The following is a 19,484-nucleotide window of genomic DNA, read 5'->3' as shown; positions in this document are numbered from 1 at the left end:
TATTCGCCATTACGGATTTTATTTTGAAATATACAACCGGAAACTCCGTATGTTTGTCTTCTATTCGACAATCGAGCTTTTCGTCGCGTAACCAACATAGCGACCGGTGCTTTGGTGGAGTTTGACGTGGCACTCTGCTTTCACTGAGGGAAATAGACAGAGGAGAGGAATCTACCCAATATTCAGGTAAATACCACCACGACAGTATATACACATATAGACCATACAAACGTGTAACTCTTACCTCAGATAACCTTGTATTTCAAAGCATTTATGTTTGAAATGAATGCGATTCTGGTGCAAAGGAAAACTTTGTTGTAATTTCCGCGTAGCTAGCAAGATGTTCTCTATCAATGTTTGAGCTAATCAACACTGAACCCTGTGCTGTCATGTCACTGAGCGCTTTCGATAAGGTACTAAGCTACATGTCATAGGTTAAATATTGTACTACAAAGATGTGTACTACATTTAGCTGGATGTGAAATGGAGAAATGCAGGGATGCTCAGACTTTTAGCCTTCATAATGGTCTTTGACGTGGCAATCCTCAGAAGTGGCAGATACGGTTAACTATTGAACTGAACTATTAACCACTGTATCTTATCTCTCTTTATGCATTTTTGTCGGGGTAAAACATGTTAAATTGACTTATCATGTAGTAATAATGGGCTTTCATTGAGTTGTCAGTACGCAGCTGTTAATTTTGTTGACCCTGCTGTGCCGAAGTTCATCAACATGTCATAAAAGATTTGACTCATTGAAAAAAAGTCTACAGGCCCATAACTTTTATAAGTCGTTATGTATAGTCATTATTGTGTCCTATATGACAACATAATCTATAGTCATAGTCATAATCTGACAGTCTGGGCTAAAACTTAGCCAAGTGCAAACTTACAGTTGGCTACAAATATTTTTTAAATGGCTGACAGCAAAACAGAAACAACTCATATTGAAGATAATACCAAAGACAGGCCTGCCTTATCTCTAAATAAGGAACGTCAAAGGTCCATGTAACAGGAGTGTTGATGATTGCATGAGGTCAAACATCAGTTGTTGTTGGTGTGGCCTGTAAACATACAAGATTTATTAAAGTCATACATTTATGAGTAACATCAATAGGAGTACCTGATGCAAACTACCTAAGAATGGTTTCTATATGGTTTGTGAAAATCTTACAGTATAATACCAACAGTTAATAATAAGATCCTTATTTAATTTTTCTATTTATCAAAATTGAGCAGAAACATTAAAGTTCCTGATTCATGCTTCTTTTCAACTTCACAGGTTGTCAAAACTCATTTGTCTTGGCATGAGAAGAAAGTGACAGTCATTCCATCAAAATGAGTCAACAGGGTTATGTTGCAGCACCCCCATACTCCCAGGCCCAACCAGGGATGGGGGGCTACCAAGGTGGATTTGGGAGTGGTCCTGCGCAGCCCCTCTATGGGCACTATGGGGGGCAACCTCAGACATTCACAGCTCCACCAACAGGTAAAGTACTTTCGCTCTTGTATTTGGATCGTTTCCTAAATAACATGGTTGTTTGGCTTTCATTGGACAAGCCTGATCTTGCCACCGGACGTTGTGCATTTCAGCTCATTCATTCTTGAATGACATCAATTGTAGCAAGTGATGCTCTTTCAGCAATAGGAGCTCACAATTCCCTAGCTCTCTGAGATGAAATTTGCTGTTTTTTGGTGGACATGAATGTTTTCAAATATCAGGTCTCAAATGCATGTTTTTCAGAATATATGTAATAGCTCATAACATGTCTTAGTTTGCAGCTGAAGGTGTTTTGTATTGTATTGTTCATTATGTTTTATGTGTAAGTGAGTGCATTTGTTCGTCTGGCCTTTAAATGATTCATCTGCCATACCACTGAGATAGCATGCATGTTAAGTACCTGTAGCAGGGGCAAGGGCACAGTAAATTTATTGACTTAATTTTAAATGTCACTGAACACTGGCACAAGCTCTATATGCAGTGCAAACACATTTTTGAAGTCCATAAAAGTAGCTGGACAGCACTGGAACCAGGTTTCTTTTTGGATCAACCATTTCAGGCAAATTGCATCCTAAGATTTGTGTAGCATACATTTAAAACAGAGGCCTTAGTCTGCACATGTCCATATTGATTCAACTCAGTTGAGCAAATTCTGACCTTCTAAAGAACCCTGAGCTCACTTACATTCTTACAGAAAAAGGTTTGGATCTAGAATGGATTTCCCTCAGACATAGTGAAGACTGTACACTGTACACATGGTGTCATTTACTCACTGCAGGTATGATGAAATCACCAGTTTCCTCTGCCGCCGGTTTGCCTCCACCTCCAGTGTCCAGTCAGTACAATCCAAATGTCCAGCAAAATGGCGCTCATCCACAAAGGTAACAATTTTCACCAAATAGCAGCTGCTTGGAACAGCTACTCTTCTCTGAAATCAACACAAATACAGTAGTTTATGAATGTGTAAAGGAAGTATTGCAGATCATAGTTACTTTCATAAAGAAAACAGTAGATACATTTATTGATGATGTACTACGACAGGCCATTAAATTGTGTTTTATCTTTTTTACTGCAAGAAATTGTCTGAACTCATTTCAAAACAGCAAGGATTAGAGAGTCTACTAAAACTTTGCAATGTTAGCAAAATGTTAAAAGCATCTTCAAGCATAAAGTAGTTTGTCAATATGAGGCCACACTATACCTGCTGTATACTACTAACTGTTCTTATACTTCAAGAAACGTTTAATTGAGGGCAACTGGACTTGGTTTTAGATACTTAAAGACGTTTCATCTCTCATCTGATTCAGAACTGAGTCAAGTATCTAAAATCGAGTCTAGTTGCCCTCTGTTTCGTTGTTCTTGGATAAGCATGACATAGATGAGTGAGAATGTTTACAGACATCCTGTTCTTATACTTGTCAGGTACCCTGCTCCACCAGCTGCATCTGCTGCGTATGGACAACCTCCACAGTCCCCATACAACAGTATGGCCTCACCTGGCCCGCCTGCAGCACAACAGCTTACCACTCAGATGAGTGCTATGAACTTGGGCGGCTATGGTAAGTTTCCTTATTACAAATTTACACTTAGTGCTGATCCTACAGCAGGGTGTGGCATACATAAAAACAAACCTGCATTCACTGTTTGGTGAAATATTGCTGGCTTTTCATGTTATCTGTCAATGGCTACATAACTGGCACGTCAGGGTCTAAATGATAGTCTTTCCTGTGATTGGACAGAACAGAAGAACCAGACTATCATAAATCATTAATGTATTGTGGCAACTTTCTTCCTTGTGTAGCCCCAGGGCCCATGCAGAGCCCTCCTCTTCCAACAAGCTCTGTAGCCCAGCAGCCTTTCCAGGCGCCTCCTCCTCCAGCAATGGGCCAGCCACAGATGCCTCCGGGCCCACAGTCACCCCACATGCCCCAACAAATGTCCCCTCTGATGTCTCCACCACAGTCACCTCCAGCAAGCATGCCAATGGCAGGTCCACCACTGGCAGGTCCACAGATGACAGGGCCACAGATGACAGGGCCACAGATGGCAGGCCCACAGATGGCAGGCCCACAGATGACAGGCCCACAGATGACAGGCCCACAGATGACAGGCCCACAGATGACAGGCCCACAGATGGGAGGCCCACCGATGGCAGGCATGGGTAGACCCTTCCCTGGGCCGCCTCCTCTAGGCCCTGGAGGTTTCCAGCAGCCTGGTCCTGGAGCTGTTGGTCCACCAGGATACCCACAGCAAGCCGGTAATTCTGACTCTGTAAACAAAAACACTGACTTATACCAGGAAACAGAAGTATCCCTAAAGGGATATTGCCGCTTTTTTGACAGTCGCATTGTATTAGTTACTTACGTACTGGTAGAGCTGTTGATACATGGTCATTAGCACAGTGTAATGGATTCTGTGTGCGAGGAATATCCTGCTTGACAGACAGAACAATATCAAACAGAGGCAGTTAACTAACCATTTTAAACTACAGCACAGGGGTAAAAAAATTAAGTATTTACAATAGAAAATTTAATCTTCTCATGTAGTGTGTCTTTGATGCTTAATTCTTTTTTTAGGTTGCTCTGTGTCGTAACTGTTTTGTTTGATGAATATTTTTATAATACACAAAGGACAAGAAAGGAGAATACATTTTTGTACTTTTTAGAAACATTAAAACAATATGTTCTCATTGCTGGTTTTGAAGCAATCAGAACACGGTCCTACATTTTACACTGCAGCCAATAAATATCCTCTAATTACCAGTATGTCCCTTTTTAATGTACAGGTCAGTTTGGGGGACCCATGGCTGGGCCCCAGCCAGGCATGCCAGGGGCCTTCCCCGGAGCACCAGCTGCAATGGCTGGCCCTCCACAGAAGAAACTGGACCCCGATTCTATCCCAAGCACAGTGAGTTGACAACTAATCCTCCTGGGACCGAATACCTTCACATACCAACATACCATATATGTCATACTGCATTTTCTGAACCAGCAGCTTATTATTTCCTCAAAATGTGTCTGACAAAGGCATGTACTGTACATCTTCCCTTTTGTTAACATTACAGAGTATTTTCAGTGACTTTATTAATTATATTTTGGGTAATGTAAAAAATATGAAGCAAAAGATCTATGGTTGGTGATTTTATTTTGTCTTCTCATTAAGGCATATGACCAAGAAAATATTTATTATTATATTTATTTGTTATGTAGTCATGCTGTCTTTATTAATGAAATTATATATATATAAAAATAAAAAAAGAAGGTATTTACCCAACAATTCTAAATAATTGTCAGATTGTACTGTAATGTATAATTTGTCTGCTTTAGACCCAAGTCATTGAGGATGACCAAGTACAACGAGGAGGACAGGTCTTCAGCACAAACATCAGGGGACAGGTTCCACCTCTGGTCACCACGGACTTCACAGCACAGGACCAAGGTAAACCAAAATAACACTGTAATCCTCTTTTAGAGCACTGCATATTTGTAGTAGATGTTAATCTGTAAGAACTGTAGGTGAAAATCCATTCATTTCCATAAAGAATTTCTACATGTCTATAAAGCCTGTGTATTTGTTGAAGTTGAGAACCTAAAATTCAGTAGTTTTTATGTTGTTTGTAGTGTATACTTTGTAAATATAGTATTTGGTCAAAAGGTAGTTATTTCCTTGAGGATTATTAATCTAAACTATTTATGATCATGATAAATTAAACATGCAGAATTACAGTCCACACTGCTTTTTCAGAGAGGAGGAATACAAATGTGCTCTGTCATAACATCAAGGTCATTGACTCTTCTTTTTGCTTATTCCAGGCAATGCCAGTCCCAGGTTTATACGATGCACCACCTACTCCCTACCCTGCACTGCCGATTTGGCCAAACAGTGCCAAGTGCCCCTGGCTTCCATCATTAAGCCCTTTGCCAGTTTGCCAAAGAATGAGGTAAGTCATGGTTTCACATGTGACTTAAAGGCAGTTTCCCCATCTAAAATCAAATGCTCAATTACATCAACAATACATAATCACGTGCTAAGATCAGCAAAAAAAAGAGAGAAAGACTGTTCTGGCTTCTAGCAGCTTAGCGGTAAAAAAACTCCAACTTTTGCATGGAATAAAATGCTAATATATGCATTTATATATATGTTTAAAAGAAAAATCATACAATACCAACAATCATCCTGGGTACCTGATTTCTATATATGGGAAACACTGCATGTAGAACCATGCGGCATTTCTGTCCCCAGAGTGTGTTGTTTTTTGGAAATTTTCTACACTGTCATCCCACAATGACTTATGAAACTTACTAGAACACTTATGGTGGAGTGTTTTTTATGCAGTCTGAACTTTATGACATTGTTCCAATAGGATTTTGGAGAATTGCTGCATTGTACAAAGTAGTTGTTAAGGCAGCTGTTGGGAAGCTCGAGATACATAGTCTAGTTTTGTTTTAAGATTTCCTACTGTGGCACTTAACCTGTAACTAGAGATTTTTCGCATTTGCTTTCTATTTTAAAAATACTCATAAAAAAGACACGGCATTTTAGCACTCTACAGTATAAGAATAGGCAAACACAGAATTGTAGTTCTGCTGTGATATATTTCTAGTACTAAAAGTTAATTTGTCCTGTGAATGACCTCCTTTTGGATCATGTGTGGTCCAAGAATCCTGTCTTAGATATTTCCCCCCTCCACTTGCCTTGTCCCAGACACCAATTGGCCTTTTTAGGCAATGTTAGCTTTCTCTCATCTGGCTTTAGGCTAATTAGCTAGATGTCAGATCTGCAGGGACCACTAAGGAAGAAAGGAGGTTTATATAAAGGCAATCAAACATAAATTTACTATACTCTCAGATTTGATTCCATTCAGTGCAGCATGGAGCATATTCTCACCAGAAATATATGAAAATAGTAAAACTAAATCAATGCTCTGAGTTTATACATAACTCATGCTGTCTTCTTGGATGTTGAATTTATTGTTTTATCATCCAACAGCTTTTGTTCGCTGCACTGGGTAAACAGCCCTAAGATACTGTAAACACGTTACCTCTCCACCTTTAAGTCCTCCGTCTAATAATAAACCTACTTGTAGCCTTGTTGAGTTCATTTGAAGCAAACATTTTCAATTCATATTATGTCAGGGCATAGAGGGAGCTTTTTAAATAATTAGTGTTACGCTGGTGTACAGCACTCAGTGCTGTGGTATATATTAAACAGCTTCACTGATGCTACAGACAGAGCAGAGTTTACAAAGATATACAGTATATGCAAGAGTATGGTCCAAGTATGGTAAATGTTGCATCGCTGAAAACATGGGAAACATCACAGTGAATGTAGACACTTGAAGCAAAGAGAAATAACCCGTGACCCATACATTGTATATTAGATGTGCTTTTCAGTAGACACTTAAGAATTTTGGTTAGTTAACAATTTCCTTTAAAGGAACTGTATTTTTTTTAATAAAAGGGCCTGAATTAGTTTGGGAACAGTTTATTAAAAAAGTCTTTTGTGTCTGTCTCTGTGTAGACTCCTTTGTATGTTGTGAACCATGGTGAGACAGGCCCCATCCGCTGCAATCGATGCAAGGCCTACATGTGTCCTTACATGCAGTTTATTGATGGTGGTCGTCGCTACCAGTGTGGTTTCTGCAACTGTGTCAACGAAGGTACAGTACTATGCAAAAAATACTGCAAAAAACATTTTAAGCAGCCAGAAAAAGAAACATCAACTTTTGAAATAAGAATACGGAAGTTATTTAATTTAAATAACAAGAAAACAGGCAAACAACTCTGAATATGTTGTGCACAGTTATTCATTCACTTTAATGTCTTTGTTTTACCCCAGTGCCAGTCTTCTATTTCCAACATCTTGACCACATGGGCCGGAGGGTGGACTTCTATGAGAGGCCTGAGCTGTCCTTGGGATCCTATGAGTTTGCAGCTACCATGGATTACTGCAAGGTACAGGAAGACAACTCATGATCTGTCGACTGCTATTCAGTACACATTATGCAGAGTGCATTAAGATGATCAATAGACATAAGCACTTAAATTCAGGGATTGTTTGCAAGCATAAAGCAGAGTTTGTGCTCTGATAATGCAAAAGAGTTGTCATTTAAATGGATGGTTCTCACATACTGTACATCTGTCTGAACAGATTTGCATCTACAGGACTGCATTACTGATTTTTCTGAAGGAACTTTTGGACTCCACTTTACATTATTCAACACATGTTGATAATATCAAAGCCGATCGCAGGACAGAATGTGTTCAGCTCAGTTCCTAACCCTAACACTAAAAGAAAGGGAAAAAAAACAGTGACGCTAATGAACTGCGTGTCCCCATGGAGGCTGTGTCTGTTGCAAACAACATTAGAGGGTCAGAGTACGTTGGCAAAGCTGAGTCACTCCACTGGCCTACTTTTGCTCTGTTTATTAAGACTTATAAACACCCTCTGCAGGCCAGCCATTAAACAAAAGCCTTCAAGGTGAGTGTCTTGTCATGGCTTGTAACTGTGGAAACAAAACAATGTCTTACAGACAACCCTCTTCTGCACACACTCCATTGCCATTACCTTCCATTCAGGAATTCATACCTGCCACGGTCTCCTCACAGCTTCTCCCAAGTTATAAGCAAGCCCAAATGGAAATATCTCTGGTATTCGAGAGCTAATAACAGAAACTTAAGGTTGAAGGCATGAAGGTGGAGATTACAGAATGCAGGGCTGAAAAGAGGAATAATTTCTTTGCTCATGACTCGTTTATTCCAGAGCTTAAGTTTGCACAGGAAGCATTTTTTCTCATTTCATTTTGAAATAATGTATTTTATGCTGCATGCCTGTCAGGCCATGATACCCTGGATAATATATTTAAAATAGCAGCTGATTCATTACACCTGTTGCCTTTTTATTCCATAGAACAACAAACCTCCGAATCCTCCTGCCTACATCTTTATGATTGACGTGTCCTACAACAACATTAAAAGCGGCCTGGTCAAACTGATATGTGACGAGCTGAAGACTCTGCTGGAGAAGCTGCCCAGGTACACAGGATAACTCCGAAAACCACACACATTCACTCACACAATAAAGGAGGGAATGTAACACGTTTTATCTGCTAAAATTGGCGTTATATATTTGTGGAGCCCACTAATATATATCCAGGGTGGATTGCATAACTTCCACCGTAACCACTTTTCCACATACACCATATCCTCAACAAATTGTACCATAATCTGTTTGAAGTGCAAACTAAATGCTGCTAATACTCTTTTCATCCTACATATACCTTGCCAAAAATGGACTTCCCTCAAGTCCGAAACATCAAGCCAACTATTTGTTCTCATCAGCTGAATGTTCTTGCATGACGTTTTGCAGATGGTGGGTATCGGTTAAGGAGGGTGCCAAGCTTTCCAAAAACGGAAAATATTATAGTGCAGGCATCCAAAACAAAAACAAAACTATTTGTGGTAACCATTGTTCCGGTAGTGAGTTTTTCTTTGATTCATCATGAAGGAGAGGATGATTTACTCCACCTGGTAACTCCTAAGATAACTTTCTTCTCTCTGCTAATTAGTGCCAGCAACAATATATCCATATTTGTCTGCTGCCATTACATCATCCTTAAAACACGTAGGAGAAGTGTACTCAAGATAAGCCGCCTCTCCAGCTGTGTTTGAATCTTTGCTTTTGTTTTTCCAGGCACTAAATTAAAAGACACTGGACACCCTGCATTTTATACGGTTCATGTAATTCTGCAGTATTTTCCAAATTCACTGAAAATCAAGTTTGAGTCTGGTTTAAGTAAACGCAGATGTAGATCAAGTCTTGCAGTGACATTTTTTTTTTTTTTTTTTTTTATCATCACTGATATTTTTTAATCACTGTCTGGTATGAGAAAGAACAAAATGAAATCTACTCTGTATCTACTTTTTTTATTTCCAATAATAGCACCTGTGACTAATGTTCATGTAAGAGCCGTGGGGTCACAGTTAACCAATGGCATATTTTCTAAGCCACAATGAATGGTACTGAGTATGTCTGCGTGATTTAAAAAGAAAGACCTACAAAGTGCAGTTGGCAGTGTCAGTAAAGAATGCTTTTAAATTACTATGATGTTGAAGGCTTTTGATGTATGTTCAGCGTAGCTACCAGTCCCACACCCAAATCCAGAATGTTCTGGTAAATGTCAGGGAGCCTTTTTGTCTTTATTTCTTCAAATAGCACTTATCTATTAAAGCCAAAAGACATTTTTCAAACAGTGTAAATCCAGAGGCATAGTATAGATAAGATATAGTAAGCTGCAATAGTGAGAGAAACAGAGGAAAAAATGAAAATATCAGGCATGACTCAAAGGTAAATGGGCTTTCTTTAACAACTAAAAATTACTTGGATTTTGTAGCCCTTTCTCTCTCTCACACACACACACAAAAATAGGGAAGTTATTATGGTTGTTAAAAAAAAAAAAATGTAGCAGACAGGCAGTGGGATCTCAGCAGTGAATGTGGTACAAACACAGCTTTGACATATTGGACAACATTGAGTCTACACACCGCACACACGCAGCCATTGTAAATAACATTTCAACTGACTTAGTAGAAACATCCTGTTCACAGATGCTTGTTGTCTCTCCCTTACCAGAGAGGAAGGTGTGGAGAGCTCGGTGATTAAGGTCGGCTTTGTCACCTACAACAAGATCCTCCACTTCTACAATGTGAAGAGTGCTTTGGCCCAGCCCCAGATGATGGTGGTTTCAGATACGGCTGAGATGTTTGTCCCGCTGCTTGACGGCTTCCTCGTCAACTACCATGACTCAAGGGCTGTGATCTACAAGTAAGATGCAGCTCATTATTAGTTAGTGGAAGAACTGTTTATCTTGGATGCTCCATCATGTAGGGAAAGAGAGAATTAGGCATGTTGTCCCCAGGAGTTCTCTGGAGTTTAATCCAGTTTATTTTTATATCCCTTAACGGGATACTGTTTCATTTGACATTGAGATTAACATGGCTTCAGTCTAATATTTTAAAGGGGAATCTTTTAGAAGTAAAAACTAATGCATGAGAAAGACAAAATACTGAATCAATATTGAAGTCTTTACTTGAATACTGTACATTTCAATCAGACATTGTCATGTGAAGGCCGTCAAAAAGGCAGTGAGGACAATGTCACATATCTCTGGTACAGCTAAATACAGTGATGAATCTTCTGCTGCTAAAGTGATTGTTAGAGACCCTGAGCAGACCATAATCCTGTCCCTTTCTCTGCAGCCTCCTGGACCAGATCCCTGACATGTTTGCAGACACCAACGAGAGTGAAACGGTCTTTGCCCCTGTCATCCAGGCCGGCGTGGAGGCATTTAAGGTTAGCCACAGGGTGACATCTGTCAACATGAAGTGGAAGATTAGGGGCCTACAGCAACCCCATGGGTTGGCTGCTATAGGTTTAGATTTAGAGTAATGTCTGTGTCTATAAAGATCAAATATCCTTAACTCAGTGGGAGGCTTCATATTTGACAAGCCACATTTGATTAGCAGCAGTGTTTCTAAAATCTAACATCCTGGTTTCTTTTAATCTTTTATCATTTTTATCGCTGTGGTTCCCAATAAAATGTAGAAAGTCCAAAACAGATAAAATTGTGTTTTTCTAAAAAGGTCAACCGATTTAAATCTAAACAAAAGAAGAATTGCGCCGCTACCCACAAGGTTGTTTCAAGTTTGTCAAAATATTTCAGATGCATTGCTAATGCCAAATTTGGCATTGACATCTGAACTCATTCAAGCTGTCAACTCAGTGAAGCAATAAGTTTCTTTTTCCTGATATTTTTGTGTTTACTTTAAAGTCCAATAAACTTTCACAGTGATATGAGGTCAGTGTTTTGGCACACAGTGAAGGAAAAGTTCACACACTGGTTTTAATTGGAAGCAGTTGTAATATTACACAATAGCAAATAGTCAGTGAATTGTTTATTTTTTTAGGCCTGTTGGTGTTTATATTTTATTGCTTACATCTTTATCTTTTCTTTATCAGTTTATTTGGCAACACGGGAGAGCTCTGTAAATACAGATTATTATTATTAGAATAATTTGATCCTTTGCATGATTTGAATGTTTGCACCTCCTGACCTAATGATTTCACTGTAATGCCACAAAGAAGACGTCAGGAAGGAACCCACCACACACCTGGGTCTGACCTTCTTTTTGAGATCTTTCATCATTTCTCTGTTTCATTGTTCTGTCATCTCCAGGCAGCAGAGTGTAGTGGAAAGCTCTTCATTTTCCATTCCTCCATGCCCACCGCTGAGGCTCCTGGCAAACTGAAAAACAGGGATGACAAAAAGCTGGTCAACACTGAGAAAGAGAAAGTGAGTAGCTTTTTGTGTTGAGTGAGTTCTAGCAGTTGTAGATTGAGTAAACACAGGGGGTAGGCCTGGACAAGATCTCCTTTTAAATAGCATCTAAAATGCATTTTTTTTTTTCTGTGAGGAGGGTTTGTATTAAATTGAAACTGAACTCGTCTGCATGCGTGTGGTCGGATGTGGTGGATACTATCTTTAAGTTTTTTTTTTAAATTTTGAGAACGCTAGGACAGGGGAATGCTAACTTCAAATTCTCTGTTTTTCCATAGACCCTGTTCCAGCCTCAGAAAGGAGTGTATGAGCAACTGTCAAAGGACTGTGTGGCACAGGGCTGCTGTGTGGATCTCTTCCTCTTCCCTAGCCAGTACGTTGACATGGCAACCATGGCTGATGTGCCCTCGCACACTGGAGGCTCTGTCTACAAGTACAACAACTTCCAGGTACAACATTTGGCAGGCATACGTGTTTAGTGTAGGCCATTTCAAAATACACACAGTGTGTTGCAAGCAGATGCATTCAAGATAAAATATGGACAACGGGACAAACATGCTTTTTATTTCTTGTAATTAAATTAGAAAGCCATAATTTAACAAATTGGCAAAGTTATGTGCAGCTTAATAAAAGCTAGTTGTTTTCACATAATAATTTTGGCACAGTACCCACAGTCTAATATAGAACTGTCCCGAAGGAATGGTGCAGCAAGCATGGGAAATTGCTCCAAACTGTACAAACACACCACATGCTAAGGCAGTACAATACAGTTTAACACACACACAAACACAGCCTAAACCTACACTGAAATACTTCATAAATAACACTACAATGTAGGTATTAAACATAAAACACTGTGTCACTTGGAGCACCAGAATTTTAACACTTTATAAAAACTAAATAACCTCATTTAATGTTCAATTATTTCTCCAACTGACATTTCAGTAAACTCTCTCTTAGTATTAGATTATATTTTTGGGTTAAGGTACATTTATGAGCCCCAGTCGACATGCTTGTCATTGGCATGAGATCAAATGGTGACAATACCGCCATCTGCTGGTTATAGCTTATGCACATACGATATTTGCTGCTCACTCGAGTGTACTTCTTGCAGGTGGAGACAGATGGGGAACATTTCCTGAGAGACCTAAGGAAAGATGTGCAGAAGAGCATTGGATTTGATGCCATCATGCGTGTTCGTACCAGTACAGGTAAGGAATAGTAGAACATTTTCCATCTGCTGTTTAATTACCCAAGATTACCCCCCTGTGCTATAAGGAGTGACCTCACAGTACTTTACATTTTTGTGTGTCTTCAGGCTTCAGAGCCACAGACTTCTTTGGTGCCATCCATATGAACAACACCACAGATATAGAGATGGCAGCTGTGGATTGTGACAAGGCTGTGACCGTCGAGTTCAAGCATGACGACACGCTCAATGAGGAGTCTGGGGCACTCATGCAGGTATGTGTCTTTTAAAAATGTAAAAAAAAAAAAAAAATCTAAATTGCAATTGTTCTCCGTTTGTCAGGAGTTCAATCCCCAAGGTCTGGTTTTAACTTCTTCTAATCTCTTTTCCCAGTGTGCCTTGCTGTACACCACCATCAATGGCCAGCGACGCCTGCGTATCCACAACCTCAGTCTGAACTGCAGCTCACAGTTGTCAGAGCTGTACAAGAGCTGTGAGACTGACTCACTCATCAACTTCTTTGCCAAAACAGGTGACTGTCCTTTTTACATTTGACTGGACTAAAATTCACTGAGATAGTCCCTCCCACACTTACGGCCTTGTTCTGTCTTCCATTTCAAGTTTGAACTGACAGCCCAGATTGTTACACTATTGCCAAATGCAGAAAAGATGCATTTTTCCTCCCATGGTTTGTGAACAGTCAATCTTATACACTCAGCTCACTTTATTTAGGACTGTAACGTAGTGCAGCCGTAGCCTGCTGATGTACTGCAGTATCATCCTGACCTTTGTTGAATATACCCCATGCATAACTTGATAATCTACTAATTCTGACTGACTTATGAGTAAAAGAAGAATGTGTTGTGGAAATAAGAACCACATGTTTCATATGAAGTGCAGATGACACTGAGCCCCTCTCTAATCTGCACATAGCAAACCTTAAGCACAGTTGTATTACTGATCTTCAGTTGCCTTCTCTCACTGATCCTGCTACTCTTCAGCTCCCTTGTGCGCCCATTCTTCCATTGCGTAATTTTCTTTTTTTTTTTTTTTAAATCGTGTTCTTCTCCTCCCCCTCTTCTCTTTTAACTAACCTTTTCTCATGGCCACTCAGCTTACCGTGCCATACTGAACCAGCCTCTAAAGAATGTGAGGGAGATCCTGGTCAATCAGACAGCCCACATGTTGGCCTGCTACAGGAAGAACTGTGCCAGCCCCTCCGCTGCCAGCCAGGTCAGAGCAGGACAGCACCTGCAATGAATTTTGTTGAAGTCAGGCTTTGATTTCAAGATAGACACAATAAATTTGGGATTGTCGATTGATGTGTCTGTAACAAAAGATTTGATAATACATCTATTGTGTTAAGTATCTCTCAGTAACATTTTTCTGCGTGTGTCCATATGAAGCTGATCCTGCCCGATGCCATGAAGGTGTTCCCAGTCTACATGAACAGCCTGATGAAAACCGCTCCCTTGGTGGGCAGCACGGAGCTCTCCACAGACGACAGAGCCCATCAAAGGCTGTCGGTCATGGCCATGGGGGTGGAGGACACACAGCTGCTGCTCTACCCACGCCTCATCCCACTGGTGAGGGTCATTATCACACATAGCGTGCTGTAACTTTTTGAGAAACTCCCCATCTATTCATACTTTCTTTTCTCAGTTATACCGTTGAGATGCATCCACTCAAACATTTGTCTCCTCCTGAATATCCTCTTTAAATCCACAACAGTAAAGTTTGCTCATTATGAGAGATGGATGCATTACAGAGGGATGTTGAATAACAAATTTGAAGTCACAATCAGGATTAATCTCGATTATTTTATATGTTTGGTGTATATAAAGGGAAGGTGTGTATTTAGATTGTGGTAAGTGCTTTGTGATCTCTACCATTTCAGTGGGACTGTTGTAATATAATATATCGATGTTTTTTTCCTAGCACAACATGGACGTTAGCAGTGAGGTTCTGCCTGCTCCAGTGCGCTGCTCAGAGGAGCGTCTTGCAGACTCTGGCATGTTCCTGTTGGAGAACGGCCACTCCATGTTTCTGTGGCTGGGCCAAGCAACCCCACCGGACCTCATCCAGAACATCTTCAACATGCCCTCCCTCGCACACCTGCAAGGACACATGGTCAGAATTCATTTAATACCACTAAGATCTCAACACATTTATAAACCAAACAAAACTATCTGTATTTAGAGATATCAGATGAGACGTTTTCTTACCTCTGTGGTGCCTGGAGGCATTACAGTATGGTGAGAGAATGTCTGGATGTTTAGTTAGGCAATATGCCTCGGAATTACAAGTCCAGTTTTGAGAAAGAGATACTTCATATCTCAGAGAGAGAAAGATTGAATTCATAATAAAATCTCAGTCAGACCATGATTGGATCCAATATGTATCATTTGATACATCCAAAAAGTACAACAGCACCACATGTGCAGCCAGCAAAGTATACTATACTGATTGAGTCGACAATAATTAAACACATGTAAACCTCATACCAAGTTCAAAGGGAGATATTTATTTTCAAGATAAAACAAACAACAGTTCAACATGTGGTTCTGGTGCATACAGGGAGGAGGAGGCAGACAATCAAGTGCCAGTATTTCAAGGAAAAGTTTTACCTTCACAAAATATTTGTGTATCTCAACTTTATAAGCTTCAAGCTAACTTGCTTTCCATCCTCAAATTTATACATTGTGATGTACCAATGTTCAAAGCATGTTAAAGTGTCGAACCAGTGCCACTGACCTTCATTTTAGACTTAACTGACCTTCTAATTGTGTTTTTCAGTCTGTGCTGCCAGAGGTGGACAACCCAATGTCAAAGAAGATCCGCTCCATCATCAGTGGCCTGCTTGAAAAGAGGCCGAACTCCATGAAGGTAAAGCCAGTTAAAAAAACACAATTCCCAAATCTAACATTGTTGACAAAAGAGCATTTTTTTTTTTTTTGCTTAAAATGCAATCAACATGCTCTTTCTCCTCTCATAATTAAATTGCTCAGTACAAGACGTAATCCTATGAGTGAAGAAGTTGAAGCCAACTGTCATAAAGCTTTTAATGACCTCTGCCTCCCCCTAGTGGAGTTAGTATAGACATACAGAAATAGCCCCAGAAATGCAACATGAACCTTTTTAATCACCATTTTCCACATGAGGCAGCTATGCAAAGCACAATTTGTAGTACTCTGAATGGATGGATAGGCTACATGTCTGTTGGGTGTCTTGCTGAATGGACCCAAGCTTTGCTGTCAACTAACATTTAATAGTTAGAAAGGGTCAAATGAATAGGACAAATAGTTAAGATAGAAAAAAATAATTACCATGCAGTTCAAACCTTTCAATGAAAATAAAGATTGTAATTAGTTTTTACACTAACATGGATTTGAAACATTTTCATATGAAAAATTTGAACCTCATTTAGTTCAAGTATTTAGATGTACAAAAGCTCAGGGTGCATTTGGGACGCTGCTAGTAACTACATTTTAACTGGAACTTTCTTTTCCTGTTCCACTCAGCTCCTAATCATGAGGCAAAGGGACAAACCAGAGATGATGTTCCGTCAGTTCCTAGTGGAGGATAAAGGTCTGCATGGTGGTGCCTCCTACATGGACTTCCTTTGCTACGTTCACCGAGAGATCAGGCAGCTGCTCACTTAACCCCAAATGCTTGTCCTCAATGTTCCCATCCAGACTGGCCTGGGAGAAACACGGCATCTAACCATGCACAAATCTCACTGGGTCCGCTTCAGTAGGTCCTATTTGAATCTTAAGGATGATCCATAGAAAGAAACTTTAAATGTTTTACAAAGACAGAAGAGGGAACGAGGAACCAGGGAGAACCTTTTGAGATTCAGCCTCCAGCTGCCTTTCCACAGCTGCCTTTCATACATGCCTTTGTCATCTTTTAGTATACACACAGTATGATCTTCAAATAACCACTTGTCACTTGAGGAACATCCAAGTAGATCTGGAGGAATGAAATGGACAACACCATCCAGCATTTCCCGCACAGATACTTTGTGTGATGGACTGTGGAGATGGGAATGACATCAGTGCCTGAGGTTGAAATGCATTTTGGCATAAAGCCCGTCGGCATAAGCAATACAGGATATATCTCCACTGTGTTTGCAGTTGATTGAAGCGCTTTTTCATTTCACTTTGTAGATTTACAGGGTCTGGATAAGACAAGGGGTTATTTGTGGGCCGTACTGTAGATATTAACTTTTAAACTCAATAAAAACTCACCAGTGTTTATTATTCTCCCACAAAGACTAAATATGTAAAGGAGTCTCAGTAATTAATTTTAAAGTTTTTTAAGCAAAGTCTTAAAGAAATTTTACAATATTCAAATTGCTTACAGAGGTTTCTACATTGTAATCTTAGTATTGCTGTCCTAGTGGAAAATTTATGAAAATAAACATTTAAGCAGTGTACCCCCAAGTAGCAGGTTATTCATAATTTAGCAGAAACAATGCCAAAATAAATCCCACTCGTTTGCCAGGACTGAAAATTGTTCCCATTATTACAACATGTGTAAATCAAATCATTCAATTCACGCATGGCCTGACCAAAAATCAGATTCTTTAACCATTTATGGCAGAGATTTCATTTTCACAATGTGCAGTGACGCAGGAAACATTCTTGTTTTGGTGAGAATACACCGACATGAATGCAGCTGTTGCTCTACATAGAGTAAGGACCAACTACACTTTTCTATATGAGATGAGTCAGAATTGGTACTAAAAAAACGGTTGTTTAAGGGATACTTATTTACATTTGTAATGAGAAAGAGGAATGGACTGCGAATTATGCCGAGAAGCATTAAAGGGAAGAAGTTACTGGGACCAAATATTAAGCTTTTCCCCCCAAACTGTCATGTTAGACATTATGATTTATTCTTGGAGTGATTCATTTTATTATTATTATTAATATTATTATTAGCAAACAACCTGCAACAATGTCTTATTTTATGAAAAACAGTGCCAGCAGACTTTCAGAGCAAACGAACCTCTGTGAGGACTAAAGCTAAGAAAAAAAAAAAAAAAAAAATCTGGCTCACTGTTTAACCACCCAAATTCACTCAAATCTTGTTACATTAATAACTATAATCTGCAAAGTTGTCTTTCATTATAATATGTAACATTTCAGTTATGAGATTCAGTACAGCATCATACTGTATTGCCTTGCTTGTTTTTATAGAGGAAAACGCTTCTGTGTAATTCATGTTCATTTGATAAATATTGTACGATCTTGTGTGTGTGGCCCATGAAGTCTTTTTGTACATGAAATGCGCAGCTTGTGTTTTCAAAATATTCCTATCTGCCTTAAGTTGACATAATAGTTGTGAAAAAATATGTTAAAATGTATATGTCCTCGAGGTCTATGGCTGATTTCAAATTTATTTGGTTTGTATGCAAACTTATCTCAGGTAATTTGAGTACCTTACTATTTTGAAGTTGGAAGCAGTGATTTGGATTGAACTGGAAAGATGGATGGTTGTTGTGTTGAAGAATGGTGGATATTCATGGGCTGGGTGTGCCATGTACATTTATTCCAAACCCTAAACAAACCTTTGTCTAATTAAACCCTTGACTCAAATGATTGCTTCTGACTTTTTAAAAAACTTTTATCTGACAGCTACAGGACATTTATCACCTGTGTTAAATAATAAGTCATATGAATGTTTTTTCTGACATCAACACAGACATAACCTTTGATCTCTCTATAAGAAAATATATTCAACTTAAAATCCACATTGATGCAATTATACATCAGCAAGCCACAAACTGCTGATTGGTGGTCATACTCCCATTGGTGAGAAATCTATTGCACAAGATACTACTTTGGATGACTGATCTACAGTTACACTAAAAGCCAAATTATTCAAGCACATGAAGCCCGTCCTGAATGAACAACAATAAAATTATTTTTTGCATAGGCACTTTCCTTTTTTAATGAGTTCATAAACGGCAAACGTGCACAAAATTAGATCACAACCTCTGTGGATGTAGAATTAAATTTCTTTTTTTGTTCTTTCATCGAGTCCAGATGGCAAGAAGCATGTTTGTGTTCTGTGTGTTTTATCCTCTTGTAACCACAAGGGGGAGCCAGACAACTGTTCTTATACTTTTTGATTCACAACATGCCCTGCCTTTTCTGGATAAGAAATGATTTTGGACTTGGATGAACACAAGTCGATCAATAATAAAAAAAAATTCTAGTATATAGTGGGTCTGTCTGAACAACCATTTAGACAAATCTCATTATGAATTACATTTCAAACTAATTTAACATGCACCATTATCAGAAATGTACAGCAAAGGAAAAAAGAGCAGCTGGGTAATAGTAGTATTGTCATATCTAAAGTAACAGATTCACACTTCAATACGCCTATTCATATTGAAACATTCAGTTCGCATTGTGAAGTTTTTCGACGTCAATAGCAAAGTTTGT

The 19,484-nt window shown here is 39.2% G+C and overlaps 1 protein-coding gene across 2 annotated transcripts; it reads left to right on the top strand.

The window, feature by feature from the left end:
• The first annotated feature begins 97 nt into the window (after positions 1 to 97).
• Positions 98 to 18,629, top strand: sec24d (SEC24 homolog D, COPII coat complex component). Of its 2 annotated transcripts, XM_056369384.1 has the most exons (23): positions 98 to 186; positions 1,283 to 1,489; positions 2,280 to 2,382; positions 2,924 to 3,060; positions 3,303 to 3,758; positions 4,287 to 4,408; positions 4,828 to 4,939; positions 5,314 to 5,441; positions 7,022 to 7,160; positions 7,340 to 7,455; positions 8,411 to 8,535; positions 10,133 to 10,324; positions 10,759 to 10,852; positions 11,736 to 11,852; positions 12,116 to 12,286; positions 12,952 to 13,048; positions 13,156 to 13,301; positions 13,420 to 13,558; positions 14,141 to 14,259; positions 14,433 to 14,612; positions 14,965 to 15,156; positions 15,823 to 15,912; positions 16,548 to 18,629. In XM_056369384.1, the coding sequence occupies exons 2-23, from the start codon at positions 1,339 to 1,341 to the stop codon at positions 16,686 to 16,688; spliced, it is 3,267 nt and encodes a 1,088-aa protein (XP_056225359.1). In that variant the 5' UTR covers positions 98 to 186; positions 1,283 to 1,338; the 3' UTR covers positions 16,689 to 18,629. The 2 variants fall into 2 exon arrangements, with proteins under 2 accessions (XP_056225359.1, XP_056225358.1); XM_056369383.1 differs by lacking the exon at positions 16,548 to 18,629 and having other exon boundaries at positions 15,823 to 16,538.
• The last annotated feature ends 855 nt before the right edge of the window (positions 18,630 to 19,484 follow it).

Source organism: Seriola aureovittata, chromosome 23 (genome assembly GCF_021018895.1).
Source record: "Seriola aureovittata isolate HTS-2021-v1 ecotype China chromosome 23, ASM2101889v1, whole genome shotgun sequence".
Classification (NCBI taxonomy): domain Eukaryota; kingdom Metazoa; phylum Chordata; class Actinopteri; order Carangiformes; family Carangidae; genus Seriola; species Seriola aureovittata.
Note: the sequence above shows the minus strand (reverse complement) of the source record. Positions and strands in the feature narration are given on the sequence as shown.

Coding starts and splice junctions, on each gene's coding strand:
- sec24d (XM_056369383.1), top strand. CDS start 1,339: ATGAGTCAACAGGGTTATGTTGCAGCACCCCCATACTCCCAGGCCCAA. Junction 8,536..10,132: donor CTGCTGGAGAAGCTGCCCAG/GTACACAGGATA, acceptor CTCCCTTACCAG/AGAGGAAGGTGTGGAGAGCT. Junction 13,049..13,155: donor GCGTGTTCGTACCAGTACAG/GTAAGGAATAGT, acceptor GTGTGTCTTCAG/GCTTCAGAGCCACAGACTTC.